Source organism: Meriones unguiculatus, chromosome 4 (genome assembly GCF_030254825.1).
Source record: "Meriones unguiculatus strain TT.TT164.6M chromosome 4, Bangor_MerUng_6.1, whole genome shotgun sequence".
Lineage (NCBI taxonomy): Eukaryota > Metazoa > Chordata > Mammalia > Rodentia > Muridae > Meriones > Meriones unguiculatus.
In genome coordinates, this window is record NC_083352.1 from 88,165,890 (window position 1) to 88,180,592 (window position 14,703).

At 45.7% G+C, this 14,703-nt stretch overlaps 1 protein-coding gene across 1 annotated transcript in view; it reads right to left on the reverse strand.

The window, feature by feature from the left end:
- Mlxip (MLX interacting protein) overlaps positions 1-14,703 on the reverse strand; it is a 62,359-nt gene that overhangs the window by 9,582 nt on the left and 38,074 nt on the right. The window contains exons 2-11 of the mRNA XM_021631373.2: positions 8,044-8,150; positions 7,276-7,361; positions 5,821-5,910; positions 5,409-5,450; positions 4,964-5,135; positions 4,182-4,271; positions 3,429-3,520; positions 1,833-2,487; positions 952-1,073; positions 660-816 (exon numbers count right to left, since the gene is read on the reverse strand). Of these exons, the coding sequence (XP_021487048.1) occupies positions 660-816; positions 952-1,073; positions 1,833-2,487; positions 3,429-3,520; positions 4,182-4,271; positions 4,964-5,135; positions 5,409-5,450; positions 5,821-5,910; positions 7,276-7,361; positions 8,044-8,150 (1,613 nt within the window). The remainder of the gene's footprint in view (positions 1-659; positions 817-951; positions 1,074-1,832; positions 2,488-3,428; positions 3,521-4,181; positions 4,272-4,963; positions 5,136-5,408; positions 5,451-5,820; positions 5,911-7,275; positions 7,362-8,043; positions 8,151-14,703) is intronic.

Here is a 14,703-nt window from a genome sequence, read left to right on the forward strand (position 1 = left end):
TGCAGCTGTGCTTTTAGCTAAGAGGAGAAGCGATTAAGGTACAACACAGTGACAGACCGCTTGCACAAGCTTTGTACAGTGTTTCCAGTTTTCTTCCTGGATGGTACTGGAAGGAACCCAAGTTCTACCTGCAGCCTAATTCTGACATCACAGAACTCCTAGCCCCTGACCTTCTGCTCCACAAGTCAAGGTAAAAACCAGTACTGTCCTGACTGTTCTCAGTTATAAGATGTGAAAATGGCCAAAGATTTGCAGTAGTTTAGAAGATGCTGTGTTAAGCCTGCTGTTGGCTTCATGCCAAAGCAACCCCAGGCTCAAGTTTTCCAGACTGCTGCCAAGAACTCTTCAGTGCCTTTTCTCAAACTGGCAGCTGGAACTGGCAGCTCTAAGCCAAGCCTTCTGAGCGTGGTTTCCTGAAGGTACTAGCTGCCGCCACTGTGACAGGCCTGCCACCCTCTGTTCCTTTTCTGCTGGTGTGGCTAGAGCTACTCTGCTGCTCACTAAGCATTTCCCCAGCCTGTGCTATGAGCAGACTAATCAAGACTGGTTCTCTAGGACCAGTCTTGATTATGGGAACCTGTGAATGGCTTTCCTAACCCAGATCAAGCTGCTTATTTCCTCCATGAAGCCCCAACTACCCCACTCAGGCGAATACTCACTGGAGCCTGCAGCAGGGACCTGGGGACCACCCCCATGCGGTGGGACCTGCTCGCCCTTCACCAGGGAGTCTTGCACTGTACTTGGAGAAAAAAGCCGAGAAACAGGGGTAGGCTGGCTGTTTGTGCTGTGGCTAAGGAACTCTGTGACCCCAGAGGCCTGTGGAGATACAGGAGAGAGGTCATGTACCACTGATGCAGAGCAGAGCAGCTACACTGGCTGAGAGCCACACAAACATAGGCCACTCAAGGGAGATAAGGACACTTGATGCCTGCCTAGACCAGTTCTCCTTACCCTGGTGATGGCAGCAGAGGCAATAACCACATTGGATGGGGACATAGTAGATGCCAGAATCCCTTCTCTCTTCAGAGGGGCTGATGTCATGATCACCTTTTGTGGTTGGCCTGAGAAGGAGGCTGCAGGAATGAAGTGAAGTGAAGTGAAGGTGAGGGCCTGAGGCTGTGGAGGCCTAGCCGTTGCTAATAAAAACTCTGCTGGTGAAACATGTGACTCCTCACCAAGAGGGCAGGAAGACAAGGCCCCAGGGAATCTGAAATATTTTTGTACTTATTACTTGAAAGAGTCATACTATAGCTCCTAGAGGTCTACGACCATGAGTTCTCAAATCATGTTTTCAAGACTAATTCTTATTTTTATATTTATTCCTGTTTTTAAATATTTCTTTTGTGTAGTGTGTATATGTGTGCTGGTATGACTATGTCATGGTACATGTGTGGAAGTCAGAGGACAATCTGTAGAAATTGATTCTTACCTTTCACTACGTGGATCCTGAGGATTAAACTCAGACTGTCAGACTTAGCAGCAAGTGCCTTTACCTACTGAGCCATCTCACTAGCCCAGTTGTAGTTTAACAGGGTCTCACTATATAGGCTTGTCTGGCCCGGGACTTAGTCTGTAACTCAGACTGGCCTCAAATTCAAGACCTTCCTGCCTCACCTTCTCAAGTGTTGGGTTTACAGGTATGTGCCACCACACTCAGATCAAGACTAGACTTTTTTAAACATACAGAATATAAAGATCAATTGCACATATGAATTGTCCAAACTACTGTTTTATTTAAAGTGGGAGGAGTTGTCAGGAATTTACAGCCTATGAGAAAGGAAAACATTGCTCTCTAGGTAACCCTGGCTAGCTACTCCCGCAACCCAACTTACCTGGAGCAATGCAGGCATTCTTCAACACCAAGGACACAGGCTCAGGCTTGGGAGCAGGCACTATTTTGGGGGGCTGCTTGGATCTTACTCCAGTCAAGGACACAGGTTTGGGGTGTATAAAAGTTAAATGAGGTTGGGGAGGTCCCACAGCTGCTGGCTGGGGTACAGGTGACAATGCCAGACCACATGGGGATGATAAGGGGGTTGGATGGTGTGCTGTGATAACAAGGCCCTGGTTCTGGCTGAAGGTTGTAGCAGAAGCATCATTGGTAAGGGTGGCAGAGGCTGTGTGGGTAATGACAGGGGTTGATTTGCTGACTCCTGCAAACTTCTGTGGCTGTAGGAAAGCTGGTGGAGTTGGGGGGTTCAGAGCAGTGGCAGGAGGAGGAACTAAGGGCAATGCAGTTTGGACAGGTGCTGGGGCAGGACCAGGGGAAAGCAAGGTCATGGTAAAGACAGGGAGGAAGGGCTGTGGGACACTCGGTGGTGGCTCAGAAGGACCAAAGTCTGCAGGCTGAATGAAAGGGTCCACAGGCTGGGAAGTTCGTTCACCACCCTGCCCATCTGTGGGATCCAGGGAGGGGGCTGCAGAAGATGCTATGAGGCTATTGGGCAGGCTTACAGTTGGGAGAGCTGTATTTGGCAAGATGTTACCCTGAGGAAGACACATGAAGAAACAAAGCTACAATTAGATAATTAGCTTTAACTGTTTAGCACTACATAACACAAAGCCCAACTGTGGACATGGGGACTGAAGGACCAAGGGACAGAAGTGCTATCTCCCAGGCCAAACACACTGTTAGGCTGGGGAAATGGATCTGTGTTCCCTGGGTGTCAGCGGGGGTCTTGTTTCAATTAGTAACTAATGGTATCACAGAACTCAGACAAAGCTGGACCGCACCCTAGGGGTATCTGGTTTCTAGAGCCTGGTCTAGATCTACCTACAGTCCTGCCATCTTCTGTTACAGAGCAGAAGCAGCCTAAACCACAGCTGCTCAGGGGTTCCCCCAGGATAGCTTCCAGTATCAACTTCCAGTCAGACTAGCTCTCCCTGAGTGGAAAGGCTATGAGGAATCACCTGTGCAGATCTCAGTCTCTACAGAAGAAATGATTATCTGAGCTAAGTGGGGAAGGTGCCAGGTTACCGGGTGACTAACTGAATACAGAAACAACCTGAGAGCTCCGCCAAGGCAGAGAACTATGCCTCACTCAGCTCTGTAGCCCTAACACCTGCAATTACCTTTTATTAATTGCTAAGTCAAAAGTAAAAACAATATACAACATATTTTTATTAGTGATCCATATTATTCCTCTGTAACTACTCTTGTCTTGAAAAGACCTGGCTGAACAAAGCTCACGTGGGGCCTTAGGCAGAAAAGACCTCTGTTGGCATAGTCTCCCACATCTTATGAGGAATTAAGGATGCTTTCAAAGCGGGTTCCATAATTTCTTTGCACATCCATGTGCATCCAACACAGGATCCAGCAATGGCCCCAGCATGTTGTGAAGTTCATGGTCACAGCATTAGTCTAGCTCTGGTTGTAAAGTTGATGACAGCCCTGTACCTGCCATGCCTGCTCCCCCAGCTCCCTCTACCTGAGAAGGTGGGCTGCTAGGATCTGGGGCAGGTACTGACGTAGGAGTAGGCAACATGGAGCCAAAAATGGATCGACTGGAAGAGAAGAGATCTGAAAAAGAACACGGAAATCTTTTGAACTCCACGAGCTTAGCATTTTCTAGAATTATGACAAACAAACAGGACCTGAACCCAACCCCTTCCCCAAGATAACTTTTTTCCTATAGAAAGAAGACTCTGATTGGACCACTTGAAGTACCAAATGTTTCAAGTCTGAACAATGGCAGAGTTAAAGGGGCTGACCTAAATGCAGGAACTTTAATAGAGGTGGCTGTATCACAGTGCCCTCTGCTGCCTACAGGAGGAACTGCTCACAGTCAGAGCAAAGCAGGTGCTCCTGCAGGAAGAAAGCACTCACTCTGAAAACGCCAACTTCCTTCCAATGTCCCAGGAAACTTTCCCAGGCTTTGCAGTTACTACAAAAATAATTTGCAGTTTTGAAAAAAAGTTTTTGTTGTTGTTGTTTTTTTGTTTTCAAGACAGGGTTTCTCTCTGTAGCCTTGGCCGTCCTGGACTCACTTTGTATACCAGGCTGGCCTCCAACTCACAAAAATTCAACAGCCTTCCTGAGTGCTGGGATTACAGGCGTATGCCACCACACCTGACAGTTTTGGAAAATTCTAAGCCCTCCATTTACACCCATTTCCAAGCATCCTCTCCACAAAAGGTACAGCGTTCTGATACGGGATGGTCATGTTAGCCTCTGCTCTCACCCTGGAAAGGCTCAAAGGTGTCCATGAAGTCCAAGTTGGGTTGCAAAGGGATCAGGCCTGGCTGAATCATGTCTGCATTTCCTAGATGTGCTGCAAGAATTACAAGTGAGAAAGGAGAACTCTTTTACTCAAACAAGGTGAAGGAATATATAAATTTAGTTCTGAAACATATTCTTGTGGCCATACCCATTTCTAGAATCTTCTAAGAACTGTAAGAAGCTGGCTGGGTTCTCTCCATTCTTGGGGGTTTGTGGCCATTCTTAGATAAACATGTTTTCTCTACCCTCAGAAGGCAGGAAAGACAGGCAGTGCTAGGATCACCATGAAGCTATGAGTTGCATCAGCCTTCCACCTCACTCTACATCCCCACAACCCTCCATCCTTATTCTCACTTTTCATCTGCAGCTCTTCCTAAGGAACTAGAAGAATGAAGGCCTCCAGGTGGGATGTCATGTGCAGTAGAACTCATCCAATAGCCGAGGCTTAGGCACTGACACAACCCACACTAAGATAACAGTATCAGAAATATAAGACAGGTTCAGATCAGAGCCTGATACTTTCTCACAGTGGGACTAAAAGAACAATGGCCACCCCTATAAGGCCCCAATTCCAGTCTCCTCCCATGCAGCTGCACAGGACTCTCAGATAAAGAGCTTGGGTAATCCTTCCCTCACCTAACTAATTGTAACACAGCAGCTCAGAGGTGCCCTGAAGGAAAGCCTGGCCTAGAGGAATCCTCAGAGAGAAGGAAGCCTACTGCCCAAGGACAGAGACTAGGTTACCTATTTCCCGTGGGTTGGGCCAGGCCACTGGTTGGTGTGAAGACAGTGTGGAGAAGAGGGTGTCGCTGAATTCTGACATGAGCATGTCTGTGTCCAGCAGTGAGTCCTCCTCCATTGGGACTGGGGTTTTCCAGCCATCCCCATGTTTGGGCCAATAGAGCATGTCATCATCCTAGTGCCAACAGAGGAAGAGGAATCAAAAGGGAATTGAATTCATTATTCTCAGTCCTGGCATGCATTAAGGGTTGCTTCTTGAAAAAAGGGTAGAGACATTTAGAGCTATTCCCTTAGCCCACCCAACAGAGTACGCCTGCTTCCTTGGCCACTGCAGGACCTCCATGTGAGAAGGAGCTGGTCCTGTGTCTGGCCTTCCACTACAGAACTCTCTTGGGACACAGAAGTCATTGTTGCATCTTATCAAGACAGGATTCCCAAGCTCACTTACCTGGGCCAGGCTAGAGAGGTCCTCATCCTTGTGCTGCTGCAGCTGTGGGCAAAGGGAGCAAAATGAGGCAGCCACCATGAACCCGGTGATGGCCCAACTTCACCTCCTTATATGGGAGTAAACTCTCTGGGAAGTGAGTTGGGGAATAGGATCCTACTGGCCTGCTATCCATGGATGTGGACACAAAGAAGGAAATAGCTCTATTCTTGTTTGAGAAAACCATAGCCACTACTTGTGCTTAAAATGCTACGTACAATATTCCCACATCATGCTCCATGACGGGTGGGCAGTTGTGAGACTAGGGCCTCAGGCCACATTCTGAATACAGACCCATCTCCCACCTACCCAATCACCAGCCCCTGCCCCAGAGCTTCCAGAATATGCTCTTTCGAGAGCCCTTGCCAATACATACCCTTTTCTTGAAGTAGGTTCTCCACTTATGATACTCCCGGATCACAATCTCAATTCGACTTTTCCAGTATTTGCCCTCTGTGGTGATGGCCTACAACCAAGAGGCCAAAATGAAAAGCAGGTCTTGCATGATCAAATCTCAGCCCACAAACACCTAGCACCCATCACTAAGGTGACCTCAGATGGTTTTCTTGGTCAGAAAAATCCCAATGCTGTTGAGTAACTAAGACTTCCTCCTCACTGAGCACCCCTCTTCTCTTCTGAGCTACAATGTGAACTCTAGCTACAAATGTGTCTTCATATCAACACCCATGACACCAAGGGTGACACTGTATTGGGTACAGAGAAAGCACACAGAGATCCTCCTCCTTGCCTGAGGCTGCTAAAGAAATTCACATGTGGCCCACAAATGCCCCTCTCCAGGAGTAGCTGCCATGTTCTCAAAGAGAGAAAACGAGGGCTGAAGAGATGGCTCATCCTGTCGAGCCTTCTGATCTGAATTTGATCCTTGGGACCCACATGGTGAAAAGCAAGGACTCTCAAAAGTTGTCCTCTGACCTCCACATACATGCTGTGATGCATGCATGCATACACACACACACACACACACACACACACACACACACACACACACAAATAAATAAATAAATAAAATCTAATAGAAAAAATTTAATTTACTCTTTTGGGGCAGGAGGTATAAGCTCAATGGTATAGAACCTGCTTGGCATGTAAGAGGTCCTGTATTCTACCCTTAGTACCAACATAATAAAACTTACAATAAAAATAAAATTAAAAATAAGCCACTCTTTCTTCAAACTCTTTTCATCTCCCATATTGTGTGTTTTCTTCTGTTTTTTGATTTTCTTTCTTTTAAAGTAGGGTCTCATGTTTCAAGCTGGCCTCCTTAAACTTCTGATTTTCTCATTTCTCCCTCCCACGTTCTGGGGGCTGCAGAGTATGCCCAGTTTGTGTGGTGCTAGAGACAGAAGCCAGGGGTTGGTGCATGCTAGGAATGCACTCAACCAACTAAGCTGTCTCTAGTTTCATCTGGAGAACAGCGAGTTCTGGAGTGGTTGTTTTGCTTGTAGTACTGGGGATGGAACCTTGAGCCTATGCATGTGCTCTTCAACTGAGCTAGAGCTGGGCCTTCTCTAATTGCTCCAGAGCCAGGCTTTCTTGAGTAAGTCTCAGAAGAAATGCCAATTTTAGGTGAAAGCAGAAAATGAGGCACCGGAAAGTCAGTTTGTCTAAGTATAGAATCTCTGGGGCTGGAAACTGTTAGAAGCTAACCTCCTCCAGTCATGCCAACTAATAGCACAGCACAGGCTCCCCTATTCCCTACAGTTTCTCCCACCCAACTTGGCCCTTTGGTGGGTTATTGCTTCAGAAATGAAGGCATTTTCCTTTCCCAACATCCTCCCTCCTACTCTCTATTCAGTACTTGCTGGTTAAGTACCTCTGGCCGACGGTGTTCATCTACATCAACAGAGCCATCTAGTGGGGTGACAAAGTGGCACACGGGATTCTTGCGCTTCTCCAAATCTGTGTTGGGAGAAGAGAGACATCATAACTGTACCTTATAAGATCCCTGAAGAAGCTCTGCCCAAACTGCTATACCCTTGAATGTTCTTCCCTTGTTCCACTGCAGAAATGTACAGTTCTGAGAAATAAAAGCATGCAGGCCCAAGGCAAAGAATGCCAGTATATCTGAGTAAGAAATAAAGTTGCTCATCAATACAAATGTGGCCAGTGAGCAGGAAGAGCCTGCCTGGCTCCTCAAGCCTGCATCCTTCCATCCTCAAGCTTGTCAGGGACAAAAGCTGTACAGTAGAATATGTGTCTTCTTCAACTGCTGGGAAGAGAAACTGCTCTTTGGCTCTTCAAATGTCTCCCAACTCTCCTAAAAAATAACCTTACTCCTTAGGGCCAAGTACCCAGCATGCAATACATACTGTGGTAAGGGTCTCACTTGTCTGTCCCTCCAGACTCTGTGCTGTTGGGTGACTTTGCCTGATGGCTGGTAAATGCCCTGGTTCCTGGGATGTATTATAGCTTGGTTTCCCATCACATAGACTGCTCAAGAAAGATTCTGCTGAAAACATGTTTTAAGAGAAGGCTATAAACCCAAGATGCTCAGGCCTCTTAAGATGCAGAGTTCTGATGCCACAGAATTGAGGTCCCTTGTGGCATAGCATCCCCACGGCCAAGCTGGCAACACACTTACACTGCATATACCATGCCCTCCAGATGGCATTGTTGAGCCGGATCTTGTCACGCCACTGGAGCTTCAGGCCCTTGAAATTTTTCCACTTTGGAGACACTAACTTCCCACTGGAAAGCAAGACAAAGAAAAGAGAGTCAGCAGCTCTTCAGAAAATAAAATAAAAGACCTAATAATCATTCCAGACTCTAGAACCCTGGGTGGGTCCATTACAGGCTAGGCTTGAGAGAAGAGTCACTCTGGAACTTCTTTAGCGCATATGGGGAGGCGGGCATGACACCTGAGAGGCCAGGCTGACAGGACATGCTGCAATCTTGTAAGACATGGGGCTTGCTGTATCCTTTGGGATCCTGCTTACCATTAAAGTTTCTCCTAATTAAACATTTAAAAGATGTGTTGCCAGGTATGGTGGCACATATCTTTAATTCCAACACTCAGGAGGTACAGGCAGAGGACTGTGAATTCAAGGCCAGCCTAGACTAACATGGCTTGACTATGGAAACCCAATTAAAAAAAAAAAAAATCAGGTCTTGACCCACTTCTTTTGTTCTCAGTCACCACTGCCCATCTCAAGCCGCCTGAGAAGTGATTCCCCTCAGTAGCTCAGAAGTAGCTGCTGGCACAGCACCTGGAAACTGAACTGCCAAGACGGCTGTTGCCTGTGATTAGCCTAGTCTGTGAGTGCTCTCAACTTACTGTACAAGAATTTTTTTAGATTTATTTTTAAATTTGTGTGTGTGTGTGCATGTGAGAGAAAGAGAGGAGAGAAAAAGAGAGAGACAGAGAGACTGACTTATGTGTGGGTACCCATGGAGGCCTGAAGAGAGCTTTAAATCTTCTGGAGTTGAAGTTACAGGTGGTTATGAGTCACCTGACGTGGGTGTGGGGAACTGAACTTAGATCCTCTGGAGGAGCATCAAGTGCTCTTAACCACTGAGTCATCTCTACAGTATCCAATTCTAGAATTCTGAGGCATGCTCTTACATTTAAAGGTAGCACTGACGGGGGCTTTGAGACCAGCCTTGAGACATCCAAGCCCCTTCTGCTTTGACACACATGGTCTGGTCTTTACTCTTTCTACCTGGTCCCTGCTCTACCTTTCAGACACTGCTGTAACACTATCTTGCTTTGGGCCAGTGCTGGACTCTCCTAGGCTAACCCCTTTTCCTGATGGCTTGAGACAGTAAGACACTATCTTTGGTTCATAGGGGTGCTGAAGAGCATCTATCTGATGGCAGATCACAGCCCTGCCCCTTCTCCAAACCTACTCAGAGAGGTCACATGAGTGACACACGTGTGCCCAGTCATGGAAGCTCAAGAATTTAGAGGTATCCAAACAAGACATTAAGTGAACCTGAAAGCTTGTAAGGAAAGCTCCCTTTCTTATACCTGCTGAACACCTGGCAGAAGCAGTCATGTCTTTCTACCCACACCATCAGGGCCCAGGCTGTGGATTATGTCAGACAGAAAGATGTGGCCCCAGCAACTCAAAGGTAGCTCAGCCATTAAAAAGTAATTGCTGCTACTCTTGCAGAAGGCTGGTGTTCAGTTTATAGGACCTATATAGTGGCTCACACTAGCCTGTAAGGACAGTTCCAGGGCATCGGATGCCTTCTGGTTTCCACAGACTACAGGCATGCAATGCATTTACAAACATGCAGGCAAACCACTCATACACATAAAATAAAAATAACTCTTTCTTGAAGAAAGAAAGAACGCTGTGATCCACCCCTAGAAAGTATCAAAACACATCCTCTTAGTAACTGGAAAGCACAACAACAGTAACAGTCTCAACCCAAAGGGTCAGGAGCCTCTCAATAGTTTCCCCACTTCCTTTTCTTTCAATTGCCACTCCAAAGGCATGACTAACCCACCTCATGTGACTGATCAGCTCCATCTGGGATCATAAGGCCATAGCTGAGGGGTCTGGAGCCCCCACTGCCTCTGGTCCTCAGCTATGCAACTACGTTGGTAAAGGGGTGTTCTGGCGCTTCTGTTTGCTGGGTAAAATCACAATAATGCCATCTCCTCCATAGTGGTTTTAATAAGGGTTAGATGAGGGTGTGTCTGTGTATGTACATGTACACATGTAAATGTACAAACACACACACACACACACACACACACACACACGGAAATGGAGATGCTTTGTGTCTACTTCAATCCCAGGAACAGATGCCTGAGGATATGGAAGCAGCTGCAGAGCCATGGGCTTTCCATCTACTCACTCAACCAGCAATTCCAGGCCTGGCTGGCATGTAGTTCTACCATACAAATGAAATTAAGGAACAAAACTAAACCAAACTAAAAGCTTTTTCTATAACTGTACTCCTTCCTTGTGAAGCCAGGGATTCCATAGTTGTACCATGTGCTCATCAGCCCTACAATCTGACTGAGTGCTAGCTACCTCAGAAATGGCTGCAAGGAGCTACAAAGAGCTGTGATGGACCTAGGGTCCCAGGAAGAAACAGACACTAGGGCCCTGTAAAGATCAGTCAGAGTTAGCCACCAGGCTGACCTATCCCAGCCTTACCTCCACTGTGCACCTATGACAAAGGGGGCCAGTGTGCTATGAAAACTTCTCCATCAGATTACAAGCCACCTTCAGATAGGTATCATGATGGGAGTAGAAGATGCAGAGAAAAATATTGAGCTACAGTGTGAGGGTTCCTTGGTTCTCTCCAACTGCTTGCTGAGACATTTCTCTTATTCAGGATACTTAAAGCAAAAACAGGCAAACTTCACCAGGAACACACGGATTTCTAAACTTCCACCATCATCCTGTGTTTCTGCAATGTCTGTGCAACCAGCAAGTGGCGCTATACACACATCAAGAAACTATTCCAAAACCTGTCTGGTATACAGAATGGTGTCATCCATTGATCATAGTTGTACAATGTCATATGTTAAAAACAGTGAAGAAAGCTGGGGAGTATAGCTCAGTGAATAGAAGTATTATAAATTTCTGTCAGTTTCTTTCCTAATGAGCCCTGGCACCTCCCAAAGGGAAGAGAGACTATGTATACAGAACCCTTCTTTATACCACAAGTCTGTTTCCCACAAAACTAGAAAAAGCTGCTTTAAAAGACTCCATGTCACAGCTGGGCATGGTGGTGCACACCTTTGATCCCAGGATGCAGGAGGCAGAGGCAGGTGGATCTCTGTGAGTTCAAGGCCAGCCTGGTCTACAAAGCCAGGACAGCCAAGACTCCATAATGCAGTTGCAGTCACTTGGTGAGAACACACCAAAAGCAGGATACACAAAAATCTCTCTGATCAGATTTCCACTTCCCACGCTGACCTACACGGACACATCTTTCAGACAATCCAACCATAGCCTTCTTTAAAAACACAATCAAAAATACTAAAAAGAATTTGTAAGATCCCTGGTCTCTCCCTAATACCTAGAAGCTTCTTCCACCCCATACGTCTGAACTTTGTCCTTCTTGTGTCACAGCCATGATCCCAAGGAACACTTACCAACTTAGCCCCACCCTCAACCTATGAAAATATCACGGTCTAGCTCTGACTCCTCTTAGGACTGCTGGCCCAGTGCTGGCAAAGAGGAGGTACTTTTAAACCCAGTTATTAAACAAATGCTTAATGTTTCCATGAAGAAATCTTTATACATTCCTGTCCCTGGCCCCCTTCCTAGAAGGAGGGTTCCTGACACAAAACAGGAAGTTCACAGGCCAACAAAGGCCCCTCTTAAAATTTTGTTGGATGGAGCTAGTAAACCATGAATTCTTTAGAGGTCTGGCAAGAAACTGCTTTGGAATGAAAATTAGACTGCAAGGCTCACAAGAAAGCACTGGTTAATCAAGAAAACAGGGAGGGTAGGGAGGGGTCATGGATTCTGCCTCCTGGTGTAGAATTAGACACTTGCTCCCTCTGGGAAAACAAACAAACAAACAAAAAAACCAACAACAACAAGAGTACAGGCTGCTAATTATAGCTCCATTCGTCTGTTCAATTCAACCGAATTTCATCTCTTCACTGTTCCTGATGTTCTCAGGAGGAATGCCCACTGGTAAAACAGCCCTGGCCCACCTGTCCTCTGCCAACACCAATATAAAGGGAACTAGGCACGGATGGTCAGGTCCTGCTCTCCTTTCCTTTGGGGAGCAAGCTACCCATGCTCACCCTGCTTGGATATTGGAGAGTGGACATGGACAACAACAACAATAAAAACCCAGCCAGTGACTCATTCACAATCCCATCCTCAGTGTGATTTAGCAACACAGGTAATATTCTGACCACCTGATAGCTCATTATATTTATGTATTTATTCACTAGGTTTTTTTTTTCTCTTAAATCTGGAGAATTAGGTACAAGTCTCAATACTCAATATGAGATTTCCAGTTTCCACTCTTCCTATTTTCCTGAATATCGATGGGCAGGCTTCACCAACACAATCCTGCTCTGGAGAAGTTGTTTGGCTCCAGGGAATAAGTCCTGAAGAATTTGATACTTGCCTGAATCCCCAAAAGAAGTTATTTGACTATTCTGCCTGTTACCTAAAAAGAAGCTCTATTTACTAACAAGTCCGGCCCTGGCTATTTCAGAGTAACTATCCAATGGGAACACGTGGCTGAGAATCACTGAATCAGAAGAGCCTCCAGTGCCAAGGAAGCCAAAGCATGCAGACATAGTATCACAAACACGAAAACTCCTTGTTATGTTCTTAATGATATAACTTTTAACTACAAGAAATAAAAACGGGCTCCTCAAAGTTTACAGCACCAGGACCACAGCAACTCTTATAAAGAAAAACATTTAATTGGGGCAGGCTTATAGTTCCAAAGTTTAGTCCATTATCATGATGGTAAGAAGCGTAGTGATCAGCAGGCAGACATGGTACTGGAGAGGTAGCTGAGAGTTCTACATCTGGATTGGCAGGCAACAGGAAGAGAGTGTGACACTGGGCCTGGCTTGAGCATTTGAGACCCAAAGACCACCCCTAGTAACACACTTCCTCCAACAGAGCCATACCTACTCCAACAAGGCTACACCTCCTAACAGCACCATTCCCTGTAAGCCTGTGGGAGGTATTTTCACTTAAATCACCATAGTTCACATTACCTCTTCTCCTAATCACCAATCTGTCCCTATTTCCACACACTTGTCTATTCTGGACTTTACATATGAATGAGATTACTCAGTATGTGGCCCTCAATGTCTGAATTCTCTTCAAAAGCTTTTCAAAGTTCACCCACATTGCAGCTCTGGAGAACACCCTTTCTTTCTATGGCTGACCCCACCGCATCTGACAGCTCCAGTTAGGGATGTAGCTGAGTAGTGAAGTACCTGCCTAGTATACACTAAGACCTTGAGTTTCTAGCACTGCCACCAAAAGGGGGGAGGTGAGGAAGAAAGATTTCTATCCTTTAGTGTTGTGGAATGCTATCCTCTGAGCATGGCATGGCCCTTTTATCTTGAAATCCAAGTAGCTGTGATTATTTACACAGGGTCCTCCCAAGATTGGGCCCATTAACATTCCCTTGAAGTAAGGGAAAGGGGCGAAAGCTCAGAAGGCAGCGCACAGAAGGCCCACTCCGAGCTCACAAGGTGGCACTCTCTGTAAACCTGCAGGCCTTTCCATGCCCTGAGAAAATAATTCATATATGTAATATTATATATTAATATATTGTATTAATATGTTCTATATTATATAATATATATTTTATATATATAATATTTGTGGGGTGGGGAAACCAGACAACTTTTCAGTAGTGTGGACGCTATAAGTATCCCTAATTAAACTCCTTGGTTCACCAATGTAAACGAGAGTGGAATCGTATCTTCTGCTGCCATCAGTGACCTAGACAATATATGGGCAGACTGCATTCTGTTTATCCATTCATCTACTAGTGTGGTATCTCGAAGGTATTAAAATAACTATTCTAGTAGATGAATGGATAAACAGAATGCAGTCTGCCCATATATTGCCTGGCTTTTTTTTTTTTTTTTTTTTTGGAGATGTAAACAAATGTTTATCACCTTAGATAGGCACTTCCTTGTTTTTGAATTTTTTAATTTTATATGTATGGATGTTTTGTATCATGTATGCCTATGTGTGCCTGGTGCCCTTGAAGGCCAGAAGAGAGCATCAGAATCCTTGGAACTATAGTTACAAATGGTTGTGAGCCATCATGTGGCTGCTGGTAACTAAACTCAGGTCCTGTGGAAGAGCAGCAAGTGCTCTTAATACCTGAGTCATCTCTCCAGCCCCTGGACACTCCCTCTTAATTTTTATTGTCTCCCAATAATGCCAGCAGATTCTAGCTATTTACCAATTGATTAATCCAGTGATTGAGACAGAGCCCTCAAGATCGAGTCACTTCCCCTTAAGAGCCAGCTCTGACCACTGCTACACTGGGCAGCAGGACTTTAACACTTGAGTTTTCTGGGGAGACCTTGTATCTGTGCCAAAGGAAGTGCCTAGATCAAGGTTTCTCAACTTTCCTAGTGTTGTGGTGACTCCCAAACATAAAAGTATTTTTGTTGCTACTTCATAACTGAAATGTTGCTACTGTTATGAATAGTAATGTGTTATGAATAGTATCTGTGTTTCCTGATGGTCTAAGGTAACAGGGTCATTTGACCCCCAAAGGGGTCACAACCCATAGGTTGAAAACCTGTGGCCTAAATGGAGAAAAGTAG